Source organism: Phoenix dactylifera, chromosome 2, assembly GCF_051530095.1.
Source record: "Phoenix dactylifera cultivar Ajwa chromosome 2, Ajwa_hap1_PhDact_Kaust_v1.1, whole genome shotgun sequence".
Lineage (NCBI taxonomy): Eukaryota > Viridiplantae > Streptophyta > Magnoliopsida > Arecales > Arecaceae > Phoenix > Phoenix dactylifera.
In genome coordinates this window covers 43,207,557-43,232,447 of record NC_143191.1, presented here as the reverse complement: position 1 = coordinate 43,232,447, position 24,891 = coordinate 43,207,557, and the positions used below count along the sequence as shown (strand labels likewise).

The window sequence follows — 24,891 nt, the reverse complement described above, 5'->3', positions numbered from 1 at the left end:
TGAAAGGACTATCATGGCACTCAGGTACCCATGGGCTGGAGATGGTGAGTTGCCTCTGGCACTTCGAGGTATTTTATTTTTTGATTTTATTGGATGCATCCGTACTCGTCTGGTATGATCCATCCGCCTTAGCAAATAATAATAATAATAATAATAATAAAGAAAAAAAGAAAAGAAAAAAAAGAAGGGACTACACTCTCTCCGTAGGGCCGCTGCCGCTTGGTCCGTCTCAGCCCGGACTGGGACTTGTTTCTGAGTAGAGTATATTTAGTTCTCGCAGTAATCTTTTAGATAAATAGATGGCCCCGAGGCTTCTATCTTACTCGGCGAGCATCTGCAAAAGACAATCTGATGGCGACTTCAAAGGAAAGACTAGGTCTTTGGCCCAGTCCTCCTATTGGTTGGTGTTCTTGTTCATCCATATCTGCTGATGTTAGCCAAAGTTTCTTTTGGTGGAATATATATATATATATAGGAAAGATGGAAACATTTAGAGATCCCAATGAGATATACTCCTTGATGCAATAGACAAGCTAGAAAAAGATATTCTCACATCACTTGTATGTCAAGGCATTCTGGCAAAGGAGTGGAGATATATGAAGCACGCCAACAGGTCACTTAACAGCTGATAATTTCCTGACAGTCTTTTTGAAGTGGGGGAAGGACGAAACAATGTGATGGAGTGGACTTGAGTTTGTGACGAGTGACGACAGTTGAGAGAAAAGGAGTGTTCATCTCAAAAGGGTTCGCGTTGTATCTTTCAAAAGATTAATGAGTCTTAACTAGATTGCGCCTCGCATAGATCTCCAAGCACTCTAAATTTTTCTTTCATCTGCTTGCATCGATTTTAAAGTGGCCATGGCGCAATCCAACTGTTGATGCTATGAAAGATAGGTGGATCATTCTTTCGTGCAAAAGATTTCCATCCGAACTCATCTCGAAGAGGATGTTTCTTATGAGTATCCATAGGATGTGGACATACCATATAGAAAGCTGCATATGTTATTAGTACACGAGGAGGTGGAATTCTACTACTGCACTTCTGAGACTAACAAGGTGGGATGGGCCGTTCCACATCAGCTTTACCACCTACTTGCAGGCCAAATGTCGGCCAAGCTCGCAAAAAATTTACAAAGAGATGAGTGCCTATGAAGAAATTTTTTTTAAGGGCTTTGAGATCTGCTACCTCCGGCTTCCCAATATAGATCATGCCCACCCCACGGGTAGGAAGAGCAAGAATGATATATCAGGCCATTATGGGCTTTTAAACTGGGGCCCTTATGCCATGTCATAGTGTCCACTAAGAAGAAGATGTTGTGAACCTACTGTAAGCATCTATTCAGCTGTGCATGCTTGCGAGCCAGGAGAGAGTCTTCATTGAAGGGAAAGAGTTGAAAGGAGGCACACTTTGATCAACCATAGTTAGAATTCAGTTGAATTAGCTGCATTGAAGTAAGATGGAGCATGATAATTTCTAACTCGAGTATTTCTAAAGTTCACAATTGAATATATGTGCTAAAGATGTCAACTGTGAGCTCTGTAAGTTGATTTAATTATGGCAGTATAAGAGGAAAGGTGGCTTGTTTTTTTAATGGAAACCATCATCAGGGCTTCCCAAGCCATTTAAAGGCAGTCAACCGGGAAGTTTCATGGAAAGTCACTGATCTAATTAGGACAGGCCTACACGCAAAGATCGTTGTATGCTAAAAACACTAAGCAGTCCAGTTCTTTCTTTGAGAAAATATTAGGCAATACAATTCTACGGAAGAAGCTCAAATGGTAAGACTACCATTAAAGGCCGGCCGAGAGGTTATTTCCATTACCATAAAAAAATATCCTTAATCCTTAACTCCCTTTCATTAAATAAACAAATATCTCGAATCCCATATAGCTTCCGAGTCACCTTGCAGACAAAAAAGGAAAAAATGGATGGTAACTTGCCAATAAATTCACTTCATGGCACCCTTATCTCCGCTTGTATGTGGAATCCTTCGCATTCCCAAGCCCTTATAGTTCCACGCCCCATTTATCATGCAATGAATAAAACGTGCTTGTGAGAATTCCATAAAAAATAGCAGCAGTTGCCATGCGTTCGAGAATCCAAATCCATAAATTTTGGGCCCAAAATAGCAAAACAATCAGCTAAAGCGCCGAAGGGGTTCTTATGCTTGACCAACAGACCAGGTTCATGATCTATGTTTCCTTGATATCGTGGTACCAAATAAGACATCTATCAACCTTAGTTTAGATTTTTTTTTTAAGTATAACAGCAGCTCACATCCGATGGATATGAATATGGCTAATAAAGTCGAAAAACAAAAGATTACAAAAGAGCTCCGGCGTAGACACGTGGTCCATCCTGATAAAACTTTCTAAATGATGAGTAACAAAGAAGTTAATTCAATCAGCTGCAAAGTTTGGCTTTCTATAAATATCTGTGGGGGGGAGAGAGAGAGAGAGTAACCGTAATCTAGGCTACATTTCCATTCCATACTTGGGAGACGGCAATTAATCTTCATCGTCCAATGTATCCTTCTTTCCATTCCTCGGAGTCCAACCCTCTCTTTTTAGACGGCACGAAACATGAACAGCCAATCCCAAGCCTGACCCTCTCCCATGGAATCTCTCGGCGCCACCACCCATTCTGAGGCCGCTTCAAGCATCTCCAACAACAAGACCATCATGGTAAAGGCCGAAGAGAGGGAAGGAAAAGTAGGGGGAGGAGAGCAACCAGAGTGCAATGAAATCTTATTAGATCTCAGCCCCTCCGATAAGGAGTCCGATGATGGCACCTTGTCGTCAGCCCAGCCGGTGCTCGAGCTCGACCTTATCGGATCATTAGGTGCCGCAGCCGGCCCGACCGCCGTCGAGGCCCCAGCGCCGCCGGAGCCCCCAGAGTCGGAGGAGCAACGGGTGTTCTCTTGCAACTACTGCCAGAGGAAGTTCTGCAGCTCGCAGGCGCTCGGCGGGCACCAGAACGCTCACAAGCGCGAGAGGTCCCTCGCCAAGCGCGGTCCCCGGCCGGGCCCCGGCCTTGCCCACCACCCCATGCACTGTTTTCCACCAAGCATGGCGGCGCCGCCGCCGCATGGGGCGTTTGGCTGGAGACCGCTGGGAATTCAGGCGCACTCCATGGTCCACAAACCTTATTACTTCGGGGCAGTGCCGAAGGCCGGGCGAGAGCTAAGTGGCAAGCATGGGGGGTGTCGGCCGGCGGCATCAATCATCGATCATCAGCCGGCCGTCGTTGGGAGGCTACATATGGAGAACTTTTGGGCCGGCGGTGCGGCCGGAGGTCCTGCTGCAAGGTTCGATGAGTCGGCGGTGGCGGCTGGAGGGTATCGATGGGGTGGTGGGAATCAAGTGAGTGTTGGGAAGGAGGAGGAGCAGAAGCTCGACTTGTCTCTGAAGCTTTAGAGTATGTCAGTTGTGGTAGTTTTAGACTTTCGATCTCTAGAGACAAGTCAAGTTCTTGTTATAGGTAAGAAATTGTTCATGTGGATTGATAGTCGAGGAGACTTTTGATGATGTTCTTCGGTGGTTGAGAACTTTCATCCTGATGGATTGAATGCTTATCTTTGTTTGGTTGTAGATATGAATGGATGCCAACATGTTTTTTGATCGTATAGGAACAATTCCTTGAAAGCAGAGAAGGTTACCCTTATAATTAATAAAGAAAGCATTTCACTAAATACATTTCTCATAAGATATGCGATTAGAAGGATGGGTTTTTAAGGACAATTAAATTCCAAAAGATTTCCTCTTTTAGTTCGATGCACTGTCATTTTGTACTTCTCGCTCGCAAGATGGTAATGTTCATGATTATTCATGTCGGGTAATATTTTGTTCATGATGTTGGCTTAGAAAGCAGTAAAAGAATTTACAAATTAAAAAACATTATAAATTATAGTCCTGATGTTCAGTGACCCCTTTTGTTTCAATAGATTACTATAAGAGAAAATGCACCAACCTCAATTTTAAATTTTCATGTAGGTGGGCAACTTTTGCCAATTATGGTAGATTTACACATCACACACTTCATATAATACTTCTAATAATTGTTTCTATATAAAATTTTCTAGTTGCCTTGGTACAAGGTGTCACGGGTCGAAACATGGAGGCTAGCAAACATAAAATTCCCAACTTTTTACCGCATTAGTTTAGTTTGGGGGTATCCATCACTAAGACATACTAAAAGTATTGCCAATTATGCTTTGCATTCTCGACTGTTAGTTTCTATAGATCGTTTAATGAATTGAGAGGATGCAAATTTTTGGGAAAATAATCAATGCCACATTAAAAAGTTTAAGTGGAGAATTTACAGCCTAAACAACAAAGATAGTAAGAGTTGCCTCCCTTTACTCTCTCCATTAACTCGCTGCGCGAACATTGACTCGAGAACTCTTTTGGCATGCGATCTATTTCATTGATTAGAGCATTAAGTTTAGCTTAAAGTCGTGGCTGGGAGTTTTCTGGTCCCATGGCAAGGAAGTCGGCCCGAAATCAGGGTGTGCATGAATTTGAGAAGCCAGTTAAGAATGATAGAGGTCGAGTTACAAATCCGTTTCAACGTAACGTGCATTAAGTCGTGTACTTTACCTAACGAACAATGTACAGAATAGTTTTAACTAGACGTACAAATGAAGGTGGCAACTTGTTTGCTGGTTAAGTTAGTGGTTAGGGCTGAAACTTAGCATTCAATAGGGTTATAGGGGTTTAGGGATCTGGAGGGTTATGGACGCAGGAATCGGTTGGGTTGGATCGGGCTCCAGCTTGGTCCAAACTCAACCTAAATCGGTTTCAGGTGTAGAACTTAGATCCAAATTCGATGCACCAATTGAAGAGTTTGATCAAGTAGGGTATTCTTTCGTGTTGCGGACCGCAACCAAGTTCTAAGGTTAAACTCGGATTTTTGAAATATTTTTTTGAAAACCAAATTAAATTCTTTTGGGTTCAATCAGAACGGATCCAATTTTATAGACACATAGCTCAAATAGAATGGAAGTCGAGTCCTAATTTGGAATCTATGCCTGACCCCCTGAGTCTGAACTACGGACGGTTGGGCAGCAATCTTGGATTAGTTGGTGCTTCAGATGGTGCAGGTGCACTCGACTCGCTGGGGTTTAACATATTTGGGACGTCAAATGGAACATGGACCATGATGCAACTAAGGTTCAAGTCAAGCAGCTTCAAGCGCCTACACCGTAACTATGGGCGCAAATCAACGCCCACGTCAACTCAATCACGCGTGCGTGTACGCAGTGAGTCCTATTTCAGAGTACAAAAGTACCCTCTTCCTACGGACCTCTTGTCCTGCTCTTTGAAAAAAATTATTTAATTAAAGGTCACATCGAATTCTTTTATTTACATGAATCCAATTCTCTCTCCAGTCAGAATTTTGGACTTTCAGGTTTTACTCGGCCCCAGATAAAAGGAAATAAATCAATACTAGGAGTCTATAGAAGCTCCTGCCTCAAAAATCATTAACAAATGCATGTGTATCCTCGTAAGAAGCGAATTCATCCAACATCTCTTATTCTACCCTTTCTTCTTGTCCGTAGCCTACAATGGTCATAAATGGAGGTGCATCAGGTCCGATAGCGTGCATATATAGCTTGTCATTTCACGCATTCAACAATAAATCCACCATCCCTAAGCCCAGTAAGTAGATCGGTGCTGTTCTTACGAGCATCCAAGATTTCGAATTTGTGCGGCAGCTAGTAAAGTTACGGTTTAGAGAGGGACTTGGTAATGAGAGTTCACGCATGGTTGCAGGATCGAGGGAACATGAAGCTCACCAAAGTTTGAGAAGTAGTCAAGATGGACCGTTTTGTAAACCGATGAAGCTAATTAAGATATACGAATATATTGAATTATATGTTCATCCAGATACCCGGTTGAATTCATCCTCACCAGCTGTATGAGCATTAGGTGCTATTTTGACCCGGGATATGTGGGGTTTGTCCCCATTTATCCCAGGAATAACATCCAAAGACATTGAACAAGATTTAGCCCGGTAAATGCAGACCTATATTCATTAGACCGGCACAACTTTGCACCGGAACATGATATAAATATAAACCAGGGTATAACTTGGTTTAAACGCCTCTCTTATCCCCTATATATTATTAGAGAAAATGGCATTCAGATCTCCAATAATATATATACTATAACTATACAATATAAATATATTATGAAGTTATGATATTATTTTAACATCAAATATCATATATGCTATATATTATTATAATCTTATTATACGATATAATATTATAGATACCGTCATATTATGTTATAATATTATAGTATAATATATAATGTAATATTAATAGTATAATTTGAAGGGCAAAGTTGTACGATTTCATAAAAAATAATCTTTTTCGTCCACTTATCCTCAAGTAACATCCAAATAACATTTCTTAATCCCTCTCGGTATCCAAATACGCACAGAAGCTTGGTATAACACCATGTTTTCTCAAACAAAAATTAAAATTCATACCTGTTTATAGTAGTACAAAATTAATATCTCTGATATAAATTTTTCTTACCCAAGAAAACTCATACCCAGTCCAGGCGTAGCCCAATGTCTGAGACTATGCAGCCCAAAAAGGTGCAATTGCTGATGAATCAAAGGATAATCGAGCAACGACCACCAAAAAAAATAATAATCCAGAACATTTTGGAATGATGTCTACAAGTTTGTCATCTTGCATGTCATTTCATGTTTGGCCAGACAAAGATAATATACTCCGATGTTAGTGCACACACATAGGTTAAGTACTTAAGTTTGCAAGAATGGAGATTTTGTCTGATGCAATGGCTGCAGAAGGAGCTTTTATGGGACCAGCCCATGCTTTTGCCAAAAAGACTCAGAGCACTTTCTCAAATATAGTGAAGTCTGTTGGTATCCATAGTTTGAACCTCTTTAGTATGAAGCCTTTGTTTCTAGACGTTTAGACCTTTGACAGTGATAGGGAAGAAGAAAGAAGCATGATATCTTAAGACCTCTTAACTTACGGCTGAATTGTGATTTTTTTTTTTTAATCATCAGATAATCAAGTTATTAAAATGCAAGCGAAAAGAGAGCAAACAAATTAGAAAGGTCCCTTTCCAACAAAATTAGAAAGTCAAGCGAAATTAGAATATGGGAAGGGTTGAGTCAAAATGAGCATTAATTTAACAGAAAATCATGAAGACGTGATTGAAAACTGAGAGAAGCTTAACCAATCGAGAACACAACCCACAGCAATAGCCATGAGCAATTTATTAACTTGTGCATCATGTGCTATGGTTTTAGGTGATGAACAAGAGGGGCAATATAATGCGTTTTATAGCCTCTTCAAAGTACAAAATAAGACTCAGAGAACTTTTTGTTCATCATTTATTTTTAATGGCTATTAGAAATGAATTTTACCAAGAGAAAAAAAAAAATGTTTGTTCTATATGCACATATCCAGATATTATATGATATCCAAATACCAATTTGAACATGGATTATGAGTTTGCATATTAATACAACTCTTATATACAGGCTATAATCATATTTTGCATACATTAAATAAATAGAAAGAGACTGAATATATCGGGCAAGCAAACCATTATCTGTAATCGAGTAGGATGAGAGCTTAACTATAATTTGGAGTCAGATCGGAACAACTTACGAATAATGAACAATAGGAGTAATACTTCAAAGCTAGAATAGCGACCAATAAATTATGATGCACAACCATTCAAGGATCCCAAAACATGAACTACTCAAGAACTGTTGTTTCTTGTCAGGCAATGTTTTCTCCTCATGCAATTGGATTGAACTTAAGAATGAAAACATATCCAGGATGTACATCCTAATAATTACCACTAAATCCAAAGAGTAAGTTACCGGTGGAGAAGCCATGTTGGTAGGCCAGCCTAGGATGGTTAGCTAAATAAGAGGCAGACCCCTATTGCTAAATAAATGTAGGGCTCGTTTGGTTCGTGAGAAACATTTTGTCTTCTAAAAATATGATTCCTGAAAAGTAGATTTTTATCAAGAAGATGCCTGAAAAAATACTTTTCGCATGTTTGGTTGACCATGAAAAAGTGACAGATTTCCAGAGTGCTTATGTTTGGTTGACCATCCACTTTCCTGAAAAAGTTGTGGAATTTCTATGAAACCCTTAATAAAAATTAGGTCTTTAACACCTCTTTAATGCTGAAAGGCCTTTTTGGAAGAAAATAAAAATGGAGTAATTCTTGGCTCATAGGAAAGTAACTTTTCCATATTTTTTATGGGAAAGATTTTTCCATGAAATGTGAGAATCATATTCCCATGGGAATACAACTTTTCCGTCTCTCTCCTTTGAAAACTTCAACCAAATAAGAGGCATCTCATTACTTTCCCGTTGACCACACTTTTCCCCCTCCTTTTTCTGCAAACCAAACGAGCCCGTAATGCTTATTCTTTACAACCTTTCAACTTCTTGGCATACCTAGTGTTTTAATTTTAAAAAACCCTTGGGTTTTACTTTAATGAATCTAAGAAAATATTTAATTTTCTGACGTAGCTAAAAAAGAGCAAAGAGTGACAGTCCCATGGAAATTTTTAGTGAATATCCCTAAGAAAAATATTGATTCAAAGCAAGTGTGCATTAGATATCAATAGGAAACAAAGAACATAATATTATAGCTTTGCAGGATCACCTCTCGTGGTTGTTCAGTGCTTTCAAAGACGATATGCAATAGAGCAGGTGAAAGATCTGCAAAAGTGTAGATCTCTAAAACAATTCTAGCATAATAAGCAAGCATCATGAATATGCTTAACAGGAGATTATTAAAGCACGTGTGTGTACTTAAAAAGCCCTTTGACAGAAACACAAACGCATCAACCAGTGCTGTTTGGTTGACAAGTTTTACTAAAACAAGTTCATAAAAAATTTAAATGAATGAATTTACAAAAATAATTGTTGGAATATTTTCCACAAAATTCGTTTTGTCAAAACTGGAAAGTCATAAAACCTGAATGAGTTTTTTAACCCCTCCCCCACCTCTTGTTTTTCATAAAACAGGTTTACAAAAACTATGTTTTATATTTATCTGATTTAGAAAAATCACACAGCCCCCAATCAAAGTAGCAATAATTACAATGAACAAAACAGAAGATGCACTAGTTTGAAAGTTTGGTACTGACTTTTGCAGATACAATTTCAGCTTCCAATCCTATGGATGCTATGGATCAAGCCATGCTTAGAGGAATTCAAATTGCAGTTGTTCTGGAAATCATGTCTTGATAACCTATAGTGACAATCATACATTATGCCAACTCGTGAACAATATACAACCTTAACCATGGCACACATTTCCACTAAGGCATACAACATAAATATCTTGAAGAGTAGAATCGTAATGCAACATATATATCTTCTGGAGAGAAATGCCAAAAAGGTGGCCAATTAGCTTGTGGGAAATGCTAGATGTCATTAAAGTGAAAGATTCAGAGTGTTGAGAAAAAGATGACTAGAATTGCCTGCAGACCTCTTTTACCCCCAAGGCATTTAAATGAACAACAGACCTAAGACTATAATAACAGTCATCAAATCCCTAAAAAACAACTACAGCCAATTGGTAGTGAATATAGATCCTCACAAAGATTGGTTAATTTTGCAAGAATAAGAGAACTCTGGCAGAGGGATAGATATTATAGATTGGCTAGCAAAACAAGATTAAGTGAGAACACTCACTCAATGTGTTTGTCCATGCATGATTTTTAGATCAAACTGGTAACCATGTCAGATGGACAAACAAACACAGACTGCTGGTAATACAACATAATATTCATTTCCTTGGTCTCTTTAGCCTTCCTTTTTTATTTTATGATTGAGGTATATCTTCATCCTTTAATTCAAGAACCATAAAATGGACATAAGAAAAGTAATGATTTTGTAAAATTTATCTGAATGATAATTCTCCCCAAAAATTTACCTGTGAGAGGCATTATTGTATTTATATGGTAAGGAAGAGCAAAAGAAAATGGCATGAAATTGGCAACTTAAAAGTCTCGGGACCAAATAAAAAATCACCCATACTTGCTTTGGTTGATGATACCTGAGAGCTAAGGTAAAAGGGGTTTCGCAAACAGTTATGACCTCTTGGAAAAAGGGAGGATTGTGATTAGGCAACTAATTGTAACATAACTGGAGATGCCTCTTGTCATTTTTTTAAAGGATCCAGACTAATGAACTTTGGTCCATATGTACTTTAAATCACACAATCAAAGGTCTGGATTCTCAATTTAAATGACTCTTGTCATTTTTTTAAAGGATCCAGACTAATGAACTTTGGTCCATATGTACTTTAAATCACACAATCAAAGGTCTGGATTCTCAATTTAAATGACTCAATGTACACCGTAGCAGCATGGCATACTATGTTAGTTATGGCTTGGAAGTGTTAAGAGTTGTTTTCCTAGAAGAACAATTTTGTGAAATCAATAACCTTATTCTTGGAGAGAGCTATTGGGAAAAGAGTACAGACCATCAACTTCAAGGTTAAAAAGTTGAGAATGTATGAGTCCTATTGCCTGACGAAAACCTTAATCATAAATCATGGAAAAAGTTTACTCATGGTTGAATTTCAGCCAGGCTGCCAACAATAAGAATAATTTAGAGTTCATGCCAATTGAAAATTTACAATCAGCATCCTCCAGAAGCAACTGAAGAGAAGAATATATATTCATGCCACAAGGCATGTATGCTCCACTGTGTTGTAATAGACAGTGTATTTAAAGTCATTCCAAATAGTATCACTTACCATCCTGGTGTTATCACTTCTATTCCTCATTTATGATCTCATCATGCAAAATTAAGGCCTCTCACCTCATCAACTCTCCCAAACTTCATTTGCACTTGAACATTATCATTTAATCAGTTCTTCATTACTTGTTGTTTGATGCAAATTTCAACGTTTATCTGATCATCCTAATTCTGGATTTATATTTCTAATTTTACTAGTCATCTTATGTAAATTAATGTCTCCCTAGTGCTAAACATTGTGATCCATCTGACATAGCTTAAACATTAGTCTAAACTCACAAAACATTGTTCCATTTATTTTCCCATTCTCTATGCAATTGTTCACTCAACAAATGCATAAAGCATATAAGATCAGTAGATTCTGACAACACCCATTTTTCCAGTATAACACTAAAGTATGATAAAAACCCTGGTGTAAACAATGAAGTTTGAAAGGGATACATGATTATGCTAAATAATCCTACTCCATTTTTGGGGAGTGAGTCAAGTCATATCGCTACAAGGAACTGATGGGGACATCAGAGCCCTTCATCCAGATGATCCTGAGCCCCCGGATTGAGTCAGACCCGTTTATTTGCATATTTATTTTATTATTTTATTTCTGGGCTTATTTGCATTCTAGGGTTTATTTGTGGTTTATTTTATTTCTGGGCTTATTTGCATTTTAGGGCTTATTTGTGGTTTATTTGTGTTATTTGTGGGTTTATTAGGATTTATTTCTGTGTAAGGGGGTTTATGCAAATTGTGTATTTGGGCCCTATGTATAGGGAACTACTTTCATGATTAGGGTTTAATGAAGTGATTTGGAATTTCTTTCCCCCTATGTTCTTTCTTCTCTTTTTCTCCCCTCCTCCTCTATTCTTCCTGCGTCTCTACAACCTCTTCTTCCTTCTCTTTCTCTTGTTCTTCCTTCTTCTCCTCTTTTCCCGCACTGGTGCTGCATCAACTTGGTATCAGAGCCTTGGCTTTGCCCCTGTGCCAAAGCCTCGGATCCCTACACAGCATCTTTCTCCGTTGCTGCCACTTGAATCGTCACCCATGCCCGCTGCACAACCTCACCCCACCACCTCCACCTCCGTCTTTATCCTTTTGATTTCCCACTACCCGCTACCACACGCCTCCTTCATCAGGCCTTCCCCCCCAAAAAAAAAAAAAAAAATCCTTTCTTCCCTCTCTCGGTTCTCACACAAGGAACAGGGGGAAAATCCCTTCGCCAGGTCCACCCCACCCGTCGTCACACTCGTGCCCACCGCCGCCGCCACTCGCCGCCAGCAGCGCCGAGCCACCGTCGGACATTCTCGCCGCCGCCGCTGCCTAGTGAAGGCCCGAGCCCGCCGTCGGAGGAGCCATATCCCACCACCCGTCGCTCCCACGGCCGCCTTCACCCCGCGCACAACGCCAGCAGCGCCACCAGCTCGCCTGCGCCGCCCACAGCCGACCCGTGGCAAACCCGGGAACGCCAGCCATCCCCCGCTGCAGGTCACGGAGCCGCAGCCGTGACTGCCGACGCGTCACCGGAAGCGCCGCCGGCCGGAGCCCGTGACCGGCACCGCCCGCCGCCATAGGTCCCAGAGCCCCGGCCACCGCCATCGCCGTGAAGATCGGAGCCTTCTCCCGAAACCATCGGAAGGTTGAAGAAAACGAACCTAACGGGTAAGATCCAAACCCGTTACCCGTTTCTCTGCTAGCCCGGATCCATTCCAAAAAAACACGTGCCTTGCACGTGAGGAACTAACGGGTTATCGGAGCGGTTCACGCCCGACAACCCGAATCCGACCGGATCCAAGGTTTTAACAACACACGTGATCTCACGTGTCTAAAAAAAAAAAAGAAAAAAAAAGAAAAAAAAGGAAAAAAAAATTACCTCTGTAACTGTTCATCTTCAACCTCCGCCCACGCTGTGAACCGCGCCGCCGTCGTTGCCGAGTCGCGTCATCACCAAGCCGCAGCTGCCCAGTCGCCGCCCACCCGACGAGCAGTGCCGCCGCACCAGCCAGTCGTCCCCGCTGCCCCTCCGTCGCCGCAGCGCCGCCAAGCCGTGCGCCTCCTTCTCCGTGGCCGACCGCAGTGCCGCTCCACCGCTTTAGCGCCGCCTCCGCCGGGCCCTCCGCCGAGCTTTCCCTCCGAACGCCGCCTTCCCCAAGCAGACCGCCCGCAGCGCTTCTTCGTGCCCTCCGAGCACGCCGCCATCGAACCACCGAGCCGCCCCACCTCTGTGCTTCTTTCTCGGCGCCGAGATCCATCCCCCTGCCTCTGCTCCGCTGCCTCGCCACTTCTCGCCGCTTCCGCTCTCGCCCCAACCCGCGTCCAGCTCCCTTTGTCCCTCTCCTCCCCCACTTCCGCCGCCCCCGCCCCGTTCCCCTTTCCCCTCCCTTCTTCTCCAATCAAAACCCCTCTTCCCTTCAAACTCCCACGGGCCGACTCCACGGGGGTTTCATCAGGCCCCACACCCACACCCTCGCCCGCCCCTTCCTCAACCTTCGGGCCAACAAGTGTCAGGTCCGCGCCACCACCGTAAGCATAATCCACCCCACCCCCCCCTTCATCAGGCCATCACAAAAAAGTATTCGGCCCATTCCTCCCCATCAGACCCAGCCTGAAAACCACCCTTTTCTTCGCAATCGGGCCACTGTCGCCAGGCACGCCACTCCTTTTCAGAGCCGCTAAGTATAGGCCTACTAGTTAGAATTATTCAAGTCTGCAAATTGCTGAAGTCAAATTCGGTCAGCCAATTGAAGAGCCTACCAGCTGCATTCGTGCCCCTGATCGTCGCCCCAGTCCACAAGCACACGATTTTGGTCGACTACTTCACGACAGGTGATAGGTTTCTACTTTTTCTGGCTTGTTCATTTAATTATGTTCTAGTTCTCTTGCATGATAGCCATATTCTTGAAAATTTATATTGTTGTCAAAATTCAGAACATTAAACCTTTCACTTCCGAACCCGTCCTATTACCCTTTAAATCTTAACATTAAATTAGCACACCCTAGTAACAGGACGTTTCTCAACATTATTCGATCAGATTACTTTAGGATCAGAACAACTGTACTACTTGATTGCAATCTAATTTCTTAAATTGAATAATCTTAATCCTTAATTCTGAATAACCGAAGTAAAAAATCAGCAACATTTAAACTTTAAGTTATTCTTGTGAAAACTTGCTGATCTCTGCAATCATAATAGATTGCATTAGTAGGTTGTCCTGCATCAAATTTGATCTTGCATCATATTTATTAGGGTTTCATTAGTGACACTGCATTTCACATCATCACCCAGTGTCATCATTGCATGCCAACCTGTAGTGATATGGAGTACTATCTCAATCAACCTAAAACCCCTGTAGCTACCATGAATTCCAACATTTTGAGGTCTCTCTTAGAACAGATCGTTGCCATGCGGGCTGGATACAAGAAATTCAAACAAAAGATCCGTGAGCTCGTGCAAAATTCTAGAACCCCTAAATCGCCAACCCCTGTTACAGCCCAACCTAAAATCGATTTGGTCGCACCACCTGTAGTCCTTCCCCACTCTCCTAGGCACCAAACCCAATACTCTAGGTGTCAACAATTCGGCCATATAGCGCCCCAATGTTCCACTAAGACCTACCCGATTACTGAACCAGAAGTTAGGAACCAAGAGGCCGAATATGTCGAAGAAGTCTATGAACCAAATATAGAAGACTATGAAGAAGACTTTGAAGACGAACCTACAGAATTAGACCTTGTCCAAAATGATTTCCAAAGGGAGACTATTGATCTAAGTACAACCAAGCCACTTCACATCACTACTGTGGAAGAGGTAGTGACAGATATTGAGAGCAAGTCACTTGAATTGGCACTTGTAGCTAATACCCATGCGGAGTCCAACCTTGAACATTCCCCAGTAGTAGTTTCTCTTCTAGAGGAGTTTCATGATGCACTCCCTGATGATCTTCCGGATGCACTTTCTCCAATGCGTGATATCCAACGCACAATCGATCTAGTTTCCGGAGCATCTCTGTCCAACCTTCCACATCATAGGCTCAGACCGAATGCATATGCTAGGACCTGGAATTTAATGTTACCGACAGTTGAGTTTGCATGTAATAGTTCGGTTAACAAGTCCATAGGTATGAGTCCATTCGAATTGGTGCATGATTACAAACCTAGGCAACCCATAGACCTGTTTTTCATGTCTCATCAGTATAGAGTCTTTGAGTCTGCACAATCAATTGCATCACATCCACATTCATTGCATCAAGAAATCAGCAATTGTAGTCACTTTAATAACTTAAAATATAAATTCCTTGCTGATTTACATAGACGTTATAAAGAGTTAAGTAAAAAAGATTACATCATGATAAGAATTAGGCTTGAACGATTTTCTTCAGATATGTTTAAGAAATTGCAAACTTGTAGTGCAGAACCGTTCAAAATCTTAAAGAAAATCAGTTCGAATGCATATGTTGTGGATCTTCCTGATGACTATGGGATTAGTGCGACATTTAATATTGAAGATTTGGTCCCATACAAAAAGATAATATTCATGCCTTCTGACCCCTTTATTGATGTACCTGCCCATGTTGGACACCCTGACCTATTACCTGCTGTTGAGCCACCACTTCCCAAAGTTCATGCACGCAGAGAACAAATAGAACATATATTGGATGAGCAGGTTATTTCAACCAGGAACGGTGATTACCAATGTTACCTTGTTCGGTGGAAAGGTCGACCAAAGTCTGATGTGACGTGGATTTCCAAAGCACAGTTGCAGCGCCTTGACCCCGATCTTCTGGAGCAGTACGACAGCCGGCCAGACCTGTACTCGACGGGGTCGAGTTTTTCTCACCCGGGAGGAGTTGATGGGGACATCAGAGCCCTTCATCCAGATGATCCTGAGCTCCCGGATTGAGTCAGACCCGTTTATTTGCATATTTATTTTATTATTTTATTTCTGGGCTTATTTGCATTCTAGGGTTTATTTGTGGTTTATTTTATTTCTGGGCTTATTTGCATTTTAGGGCTTATTTGTGGTTTATTTGTGTTATTTGTGGGTTTATTAGGATTTATTTCTGTGTAAGGGGGTTTATGCAAATTGTGTATTTGGGCCCTATATATAGGGAACTATTTTCATGATTAGTGTTTAATGAAGTGATTTGGAATTTCTTTCCCCCTACGTTCTTTCTTCTCTTTTTCTCCTCTCCTCTATTCTTCCTGCGTCTCTACAACCTCTTCTTCCTTCTCTTTCTCTTGTTCTTCCTTCTTCTCCTCTTTCCCCGCACTGGTGCTGCATCAGGAACTTTGGCTGGCAGATGTTAAAACCAACCTAAAAAGCATCCAAATATAAAATTTTAAGCTTGTAAATTTTCATTTTAGTATAATGAAATTTAAAACAACTATTTTTTAATCTTATGATCTGTAAAATATAGTTTATTGCATTCTAAGCCTCATGAGTAATAACCCAAGGTGCAAAAACAATTCGAGTACATTTTGACAGAATATCAAACAGCTAGATGCAGGGGATTTAGCAAATTTGGCAAACTAGTTAGCAGGTTGTTCCCTTAATCTATGTGCATGAAGCATCCTGACTTAGCTCCATTTGCAAGAGAAGCAACAGCAATGGATCGCTGAAGGCATTTCCTTTTCTTCACTAACCAGGCAGTAATTATCAGTGAGCTGCCTTCCAACTTCATCATTTTATGATATCCTGAGAGATCTATTAAACCACCTTCAAGCAAACCTTAGATTTAACATGGACATAGTATCAGTCTAGAGGAGGAAAGCAATGGCATCTAATAACATTGCACCTGCTGTCTGGCTTTGTCAATCCATAACCTCTTTGAATTTATTGTTGACATAAAAATATGTCCAGCAGCATTATCCAACAAAATGGAGAACATTTTAACCTTAGAAGGGACATGCATTATAAGCGAACAAATGATGAACGCTGTTGGGGAAAAACCCAAATCATCCGGAATATGCTGCACCAAGAGGCGCCCGATGCAAGGCAGCCAGCTCGGCCCGGCGCCCGACCAGAAGGCGCCGACCAAGCAACGCCCGAGCCGCAGGCGCCCGACTTAAGGCAGCCAGCTCGGCCCGGCGCCCGACCAGAGGGCGCCGACCAGGCAACGCCCGGGCCGCAGGCGCCCGACTTAAGGGCAGCCAGCTCGGCCCGGCGCCTGACCAGAAGGCGCCGACCAAGCAACGCCCGGGCCGCAGGCGCCCGACTTAAGGCAGCCAGCTCGGCCCGGCGCCCGACCAAAGGGCGCCGACCAGGCAACGCCCGGGCAGCAGGCGCCCGACTTGGGGCAGCCAGCCCAGCTTGGCGCCCGGCCGGATGCCAGATTCCGAAGCATCCCACCCTAGTACTCGGCCTCGGCCTGACACCTTTCGGGAGCCTAACTCCAGACACTCAAATCTCGCCATATCAGGCTACCGCCAGACCATTAATGCGCATGGCCTCTGCAGGCCTCCAGCGCACTCAACCATTAATGAGTACGACTTAAGATGATCTCCGGATCACTCGACCATCAAAGCGTATGACCTTCCCCGATCTCCGGTTCACTCAACAATCAATGCGCTTGTTATCTACGGACCGTAGGTCCTCCACAGCAGGCAGTTGAACCACTCCACCAGGTCCGATCAACCACGACAGTTCATTGATCCGGTCTGATCCCCCACGACGCCATTAATGTACATGATCGTGCTCAATTATCACAAAGAGGACAATCTGCCCCGTCACTTTCCAGGTAATACAATATCCCTCTATAAAGGGGAACCCCTCCATCTTGGGAGGGGGTTGGACACCGAAACCTAGAAAAGAAACATCCTCCTCCTTTTCTCCCTCTTATTTTCCCCCTCTGACTTAAGCATCGGAGGGCCGGCGCCGGGAACCCCGGCCACCGGCTTCTTGCAGGTCCTCCGGAGGACGCCACCCGCCGACGTACCGCCGCCCGCCATTCCACCAGCGGAGCTCCTCCCCCTCAGCCGACGGTCGCCCCCGGGTCCAATTTCCAGCAACAAACGCAATTCCCCATAACTAATTATGACTTATTTTCTCTTCATCTAGTGATGCACGGCAACCCTAGGTAACCTAATAATTGATGCCTCACCAATAAGACAAACCCTAACACAAAATTTATAGAAACTTAAATGCTATAGATGTAAATATCTGAAAATATGATGATATGCAATACTTAATAGAAATCTGAAATTAAAATTAAGAAATTATCAGGCTTAGGACAACCTATTCTAATGCAAAGAAGATGCTTGATATAGATGCCTAAATGCCACTTGCTAAAATCAAAGTTGGACAATCACTTTTCCCAAATAAAGCATACAATATTGCAGCAAAAGTATTTAAAGTCACCAAATTCTTTGAAGGATGCAAAACAATGGATTTTGGTTTGCTTGGAAGAATACTCTGCAATCACCGTCCAAATCCAATCTATTTCCATCCTACTTGTAGATCATGTATGACATGCCAAGAACAAGACCTTCCTTTCAGTTATAGTGGGAACTGACGTGCTCTAAGGACTAGGTTTAGGATTTTCTGATTTACTGAAAGGTTTTTCAGAACCAACAAAAAAGAGGGCTGACAAGCCTGCAGAAGTTGTGGATCTGATTGAACTCACGCAGATCAGGTTCTGGAGAGATCAAAGCCTGAAATAGATGTTCACTGATGGTTGTGAAGTGATTGCTACGAGGGAACAGCAACACGCGTAGAAGGGTAATTGCTTTAGGCTGTAATATTGGAGAAACGAAAAAACAAAAGAAATAAAACAAAAATGCATTAAAAAGATATTATTGAGAAGGAAGAAGAAGTGAAAACAAACCGATCTCACACCAGTAGGGAATCGCTCCCTAGGGCCTCACGCACACATTCCATGTCTCATACAAAATGAAAGAGAACTTTGATTTCATTGATGAAAAATTATGTTACAACATCCATCAGAAGAACCATAAAGCAAAAAGGCCTTAAAAAGGCATTGCACTGTAGCATTATTATTCACACTACACTAAACAAAAACATAGAAACAGAAATGTAATGAAGAAAAAAACACAAAACAAATGACACTATAACCCAATATTTGACAAGCCCTAATTATACTCAATGATATATGAGAAGCTCCTGTTATGGTGCTGGTCGTCCAAGTCAATCCAAAGACTTGGATGTTTCTTTGCTCGTCTTGTCTTGAGACGAAATCCGTTGTCTAAACTCTTCTCTAGATAGGGAACCTTGGAATGTTGCTCTCTAATTGCATAAATGTAAACAGTGTATTTAATGAATTAGGTCTACCTACTCATCAGTTGGCCTTTGAGGTCACATGGAAGGACCCTCTTTTGCCTAATTTGACTTGAAGAGAGCTTAGCAAGATCAAAACAAAGAGAAAACACAGAATTATGAAGGAACTTTTGCATCCTACAAGAGCAAAACCTGTTGTTCCCAAACATATAATGCAAGACATACACTACCACCAGATAAAGTAGTCATTGTGCAGGTACTCGCCATATCACTATATTCTATTGATAGAACATGAATTTAGGTTCAAAGGTAATAGCTTATATAACTTAACATAAAGGTGGTCGACTGATTAGATGAATGGAAGGTGGAATCAAAGATCAACCATATCATCAAATATGAACTCAGAGAGAGTTTTCTAAAACATGAAGAGATGATGTTGGGTTGACCAAAATCTGTGTGTGTGCGTGTTTGTGCGCGCACGTGCATGCATGACTATTTGTGTGTGTTTGTTGGGGGCACTGTAGCAAGAAAACAAAGTCCATCCAGTTGGAAACTGAAAGTCTGATTCTAATTATATTTTGAGATAAGAGAGTTCTAGGACCATTCAAATCATGATCTATGGGACTTGGGTGGCTTTGTATATGAGGCATCATGAGGACTCAAAAGTTGCAACCTCAACCGTAATTGTATTTAAAGGTGAAGTCAGTCCTATACTCGAATGAACTATATTGCTGACCTTATAATTGGCTAGTGAAACAAGGACCTCCAGTCATGCGTGCCTTTGCAAGAGCAATTCATGATTCATCTTTTCAACGTAAGTATTAAAAAAAAAAACTGGACAAGTGTTTATTTTTCTGGTTTATCTTCTTTTCCTCTACCTTTTTCTCATTGTCACGTTCAATTCCCTTTCTTCAAGCTGCATCAATATTGTGGTAAAATACCACTCAGAAAACTACAGATAAAAACATTGACTACATCTACAACCAGAGACGATATACATCACATTTTAACATTTGTTTTTAAGACCATCTATACGTGGTTTCCCAGAATAATTCAGTGCATATACAACAACAAGAAGAGTATCCAACAACTCCGCCATCAATCTTTTCCTTTCTCCTTCAATAGTTTGGCTTCCCAAATCAAGGAAGCGAATACAATACTAAAATGCAGAATCATATTAGACCGTTATAAATTAGATCGAACCAACATTCTTTTATCAATGGATGCAACTTGTACAGCTAAAAATTAACATATATAAAAAGAAGCATGTGAGCCTGGTGGTAAATCAGTAGAACAAGAATAAACCCGGAAACGGAAGCAGAGAGATCGAACACATAAAATCACGATATACCTCTCTATTTCTTGATGCAAGACTCAACATTTCTCAACCACCGGAGAAGCTCGGTCTTATCCTTATTCGCCATGTACCCGTGCAAGAACTCCGCAAGATCATCATTCAACCCCCTCTCCTCCAAGTACTCCCGCACCGCACTCTGCAGCTCCTCATCCAATTCCCTGTCCCCGCGAGCCCAAAATCAGTTCCATAAACTATTCAATACAGAGAGAGAGAGAGAGAGAGAGAGAGAGAGAGATTGGAAGAAACTTAGATCTTGATTACTTGAAGTCGGGCCCCATGTAAGGCCGGGGAGCGGCAGGGCCCCGGCGGAGCGGGAAGACCTTCTCAACGTCAATAGAATCCGGCCAGGCCGAGCAGACGAACTGGAGGACATAATCGGAGGCCTCACCCTTCGAGACCTCCACTAAAAGACTAATGTGAAGGCGGGCATCGGCCTCATCAGCCACCGCCGTCGCCGACCTCTTCGACGGGGCGGCGCCATCGAACATGGTGGCATCGATTTTGACGTCCTCCCGGCCATGCTTCCGCGTCATCCGGATCCACTGCTCGCCGGAACGGTCGTCGACGGCGAACGACTCGAAGCTCGACGCCGGCTAGAGAAAGCATTCCAAGGGGCATCAGATGGAACAAAATGGGGCAAATCCTGGGGGGAGGGGAAGGGCGGAAAGGGGATTACCGGGAGGGGGGGCCGGGATTCGGCCTCGTAGGCGATCTCGGTGCGGAGGACGCGGAGGAGGTTCTCTTTGAAAGCGGAGCGGCGCATCTCGGAGATATAGGAGCGGATGGAGAGGGCGGCGGTGGGAGGAGGAGGAGCTGACGTTTTCAGGAGGAGGAGCCTCCGAGCGGGGAGGAAGAGGCGAGCCATGGCAAGCGCCGCGGGTTTTGGGCTTCGGTGGTGGGACTTCCGATGGTTTCCCTGGGGTTTTACCGGGGGTTTTGGAAGAAAGGAGAAGTGATTACCTAACCAGCGAGGGTTTTTATTTATTATTATTATTATTTTTGATCGGCCTCTCACTTCCATACTAATCTTGTGTGAACATTACCATCGGAAGCAAGAGATAAAATACTTCATATATATATATATATATATATAGAGAGAGAGAGAGAGAGAGAGAGAGGGAGGGAGAGAGAGAGAAGGATATAAAACAGATTCAAAAAATCTCTTTAGAATAATGAGCACCAAAAACGACGACCTAAGTAAGGAAGGTTTTTGGAGCACGGACCACATGAAGGGGTTGCATTAGGGGAGCAGAGCTTACAAATAAGTCTGGATCGAGTCAGGATATTTGCCAACTTTCCCTCAAGCTATGTTGTCACCATTTAATTAGTTTACTTTCTTGTATTGTTTTTCTTAAAAAATATATGGTGGTTGTTTGTCCATTGTCAAGTTAACCTGCCCAAGGAGAAAAATACGCTTTCTAGCTTGATATTTAGCTTGAACGGATAGAAAAATTAGGGGCATCCATTTGCAACCAAGATAGTCAAAATGTTTCAGGTTGATGATTTGTATTTGAGATTTATTGTATACAACTTTTGGAGAACATAGATTTATTGGACGTGTGATCAGTCTGACAGATCTTTATTTGCTTCCTTTTCTCATAGACACGACAAGGAAAGATTACTAGGGTATAATTGTTAAAGAAATTTAAAATATTTGAATATGATTAGAAATGCTTGTACTAATTACATAAGGCCAATAAATAACTAGATACCTTTAGATGTGAAAATTTAATTTCATTTGTAAACATTTTGTAGCCGAGCATTTTTAGGAGAAATCTGATTTTCATGGCGCTGCAGGACGATGAGCAAGACTGCTATGCTCGGTTGGGCTAGTGAAGCATTGTATGGCGCTAGAGCTGATGTGCGACCAAAAAAAACTATCTAGAGTTTGCTAGAATATATGGGGCTGAGGACCTTTGATCCTTAAAATAGGCAAAGTTTAGAGATAAGATATTAAAGATGAAAAAAAGATTAAAGTATGAGAGTATGATATTCAGAATTTTTTATCGTACATAGGGTCCCTGTGTCCAATATTTATAGAGGAGAGAATGCGAATTTGTAGGATTAAGATCGTGCTATTTGCGGACGAGCAGTTGAGCTTCCTTTCTATTTGTTGATTAGGGTAGTTGACGCTTTTTTTATCTGCTGATTTAGTCAATTATAATATTTCTTTTCAAACACATTGAGATAGTATCGAGTTGTAACTGATTGCGTTGATTGTTCGAAGATTTGATTGCCCATTGATATTGCAAAATATTTGTCATCATCTAATTGGCGGGTTGAGCTGTTATGCGAGATTTTAGGGATAACAAATCCGAGCTACATCAAGATGGTCCATAGTTTTATGTTGTTTTGGATCACAATTAATTGACGTGGATATTTTAATTTAGAAATTTTAGACTTATATGATTTTTTTTGAATGGATGATTTTTTATTATCTATGTTTTTACTTTATTGTTTTCTCAAACATGCTAAGTTATGTCATGAATTGACTTATACTGCTAATCATATCCTTTTTACTTAGCAACTAGAGGTTTTAGATTCTAATTCTATATCCACATCATTAAATACCTAGATTTATATAATTATAGTGCAGGTGGATCTTCCTCCCTTTCTCTTTCCTGAAAAATATATGTTATGTCATGTCCAACATTAGCTATAAAACCAACTAAAGGTCTGTTTGGAAAATCTAACAGACTTGGGCTTCAGTTGGATCATGGATTAGATAGGTACTGCATTTGGATACATTCTATATCAACCCAATGTCTCCCTGGCGTAAATCTTGTGCGACGAAAAAAAAGACCTCCAACACACCCATAAATGAGATTTATGCTAGGACCTGCACTGACAAGAAAACGGGCTGAACATAGGGGTGGCAATCGGGTCGGGTCGGGTCGGGTCATAAACGGGTCGGATCACATACAGGTCGGATCAGAAAATCATAAACCTGAACCTGACCTGTTTATTAAACAGGTCAGAAATTACAACCTGAACCCGACCTGTTTATTAAACAGGTAACCCGACCCGACCCGTTTAACCTGTTTAATAAACATGTAACCTGTTTGCCCAACCCGACCCGACCTATTTAACCTGTTTGCCCGACCCGACCTGTTTAACCTGTCCAACCCAACCTGTTTAACCTACCCAACCCAACCTGTTTAACCTGCCCAACCCGACCTGTTTAGACCTGTTTAACCTGTTTAGACCTGTTTAACCTGTTTAGACCCGTTTAACCTGTTTATACCTGTTTAACCTGCCCAACAGGTAAACGGGTTAAACGGTTTAAACGGGTCAGACATCTAAAACCCGTATCCGACCCAATTAATAAACAGGTTAAACGGGTCGACCTGTTTACGATCCGAACCTGTTTAAGCCAATGCCAAACCTGTTTATGGCGGGTCGAACACGGGTCGGATTGGTGGATCGGGTCATATTTTGTCATCCCTAGCTGAACAGAGGCTAGTAGGCCTGATTATAGGAAATTCAGTCTAATGCTGTTAGATTCCCAAATAGACCCTAATAAATCCCATTTTAGCAGTAGCTAAAAAAAAAAAAAAAGAAGAAGAAGAAGAGAGAAAAAGCAAGAGGAGAACTGAGTACAACAGTTGAATCGTGTCTTTTATTATGTAATCGAACATGCATTGGGGTTCTCATCACTGAACATATCAAAATCCGGTACCACGTTCTCAACAAAATTGTCGGACAGGACTACACTACCATCCATTGTTTGCATATTGCAATCTCCAGACAGCGGAAATGTCTCATCTTTGTTGCCCTCGGCATTATCATCATTCCTTTTAATAATTTCAACCCTTTTGCCAGTCTTCTTCCTGAGTTTTTTCAGAATCTTTTCTGGTTCAATCTGACCTGTCACAATAGCTTTGTCTCCATTCATGTCTACATTAACTGTCTCCACGCCTAAAGAAAATTTGATAAATAACTCTTAATAGCAGTCCGTAAGAAGTTGTTTTGCAATAATTTTAGTAAAGATATCATACCTTTAAATTTTCGAAGGGTGTTGAGTACCAATTTTTCGCAAGCTTTGCAATGCATGTATACTTTTAGTTCTAAAACAATTGCCTGTCAAAGAAAAATCAAGTTCCAAAGATTAGGATACTTCACATTTCAGCAATCATAACAAGATTGCACCATGGAGAGCAAACCTACCATCAATACTCTAAATGACCATGGCCCTGGTTTCCCTGCATCCACCATGCAATGCTCATGTAGTAGAAAAGCTTGTCCACTATCCAAAAAAAAAGGTAGAGAAGTTAGTCATTATTCAATGGGCATGCAACCCAATACAATTCCTGGACAAAAAGGTATGCTAATTGGTTTTTTGGTTGGAGAAATTTTGCACCATCTCCACTCACATTTCATATATCTTAGGAGATTCAGCCTCTTTCTAGGTCTCCCTCTATGTTTTGCTGGTTGACACAATTCCAATCCAGAGCTGATCTTTTAAAAAATATCTTGGAGTATATCCCCAGTAAAAATGATTCTGATAAAAAAAAAAGACAGAT

The 24,891-nt window shown here is 41.6% G+C and overlaps 3 protein-coding genes across 5 annotated transcripts; 1 reads left to right on the top strand and 2 right to left on the bottom strand.

Moving 5' to 3' along the window:
• The first annotated feature begins 62 nt into the window (after window positions 1–62).
• LOC103720355 (uncharacterized) lies at window positions 63–3,528 on the top strand. The gene has a single exon (XM_088716518.2). It carries the CDS (start codon window positions 2,617–2,619, stop codon window positions 3,415–3,417), a length of 801 nt encoding a protein of 266 aa, XP_088572644.1. The 5' UTR covers window positions 63–2,616; the 3' UTR covers window positions 3,418–3,528.
• Window positions 3,529–4,338: 810 nt separating this feature from the next.
• On the bottom strand, window positions 4,339–21,443 carry LOC103720347 (uncharacterized protein At2g39795, mitochondrial-like). 3 transcript variants are annotated; one of them, XM_017845986.5, is made up of 4 exons: window positions 21,045–21,443; window positions 20,630–20,961; window positions 20,363–20,526; window positions 4,339–9,270 (listed from the first exon to the last, which is right to left on the bottom strand). In XM_017845986.5, the coding sequence occupies exons 1-3, from the start codon at window positions 21,387–21,389 to the stop codon at window positions 20,367–20,369; spliced, it is 837 nt and encodes a 278-aa protein (XP_017701475.2). In that variant the 5' UTR covers window positions 21,390–21,443; the 3' UTR covers window positions 4,339–9,270; window positions 20,363–20,366. The 3 variants fall into 3 exon arrangements, with proteins under 3 accessions (XP_017701475.2, XP_088572643.1, XP_008808227.2); XM_088716517.2 differs by lacking the exon at window positions 4,339–9,270 and adding an exon at window positions 13,370–16,092; XM_008810005.5 differs by lacking the exon at window positions 4,339–9,270 and having other exon boundaries at window positions 16,462–20,526; window positions 21,045–21,442.
• Window positions 21,444–23,990: 2,547 nt separating this feature from the next.
• On the bottom strand, window positions 23,991–24,583 carry LOC103720354 (heavy metal-associated isoprenylated plant protein 19-like). The gene is made up of 3 exons (XM_008810018.4): window positions 24,536–24,583; window positions 24,367–24,448; window positions 23,991–24,286 (listed from the first exon to the last, which is right to left on the bottom strand). The coding sequence occupies exons 1-3, from the start codon at window positions 24,581–24,583 to the stop codon at window positions 23,991–23,993; spliced, it is 426 nt and encodes a 141-aa protein (XP_008808240.2).
• Window positions 24,584–24,891: the final 308 nt, after the last annotated feature.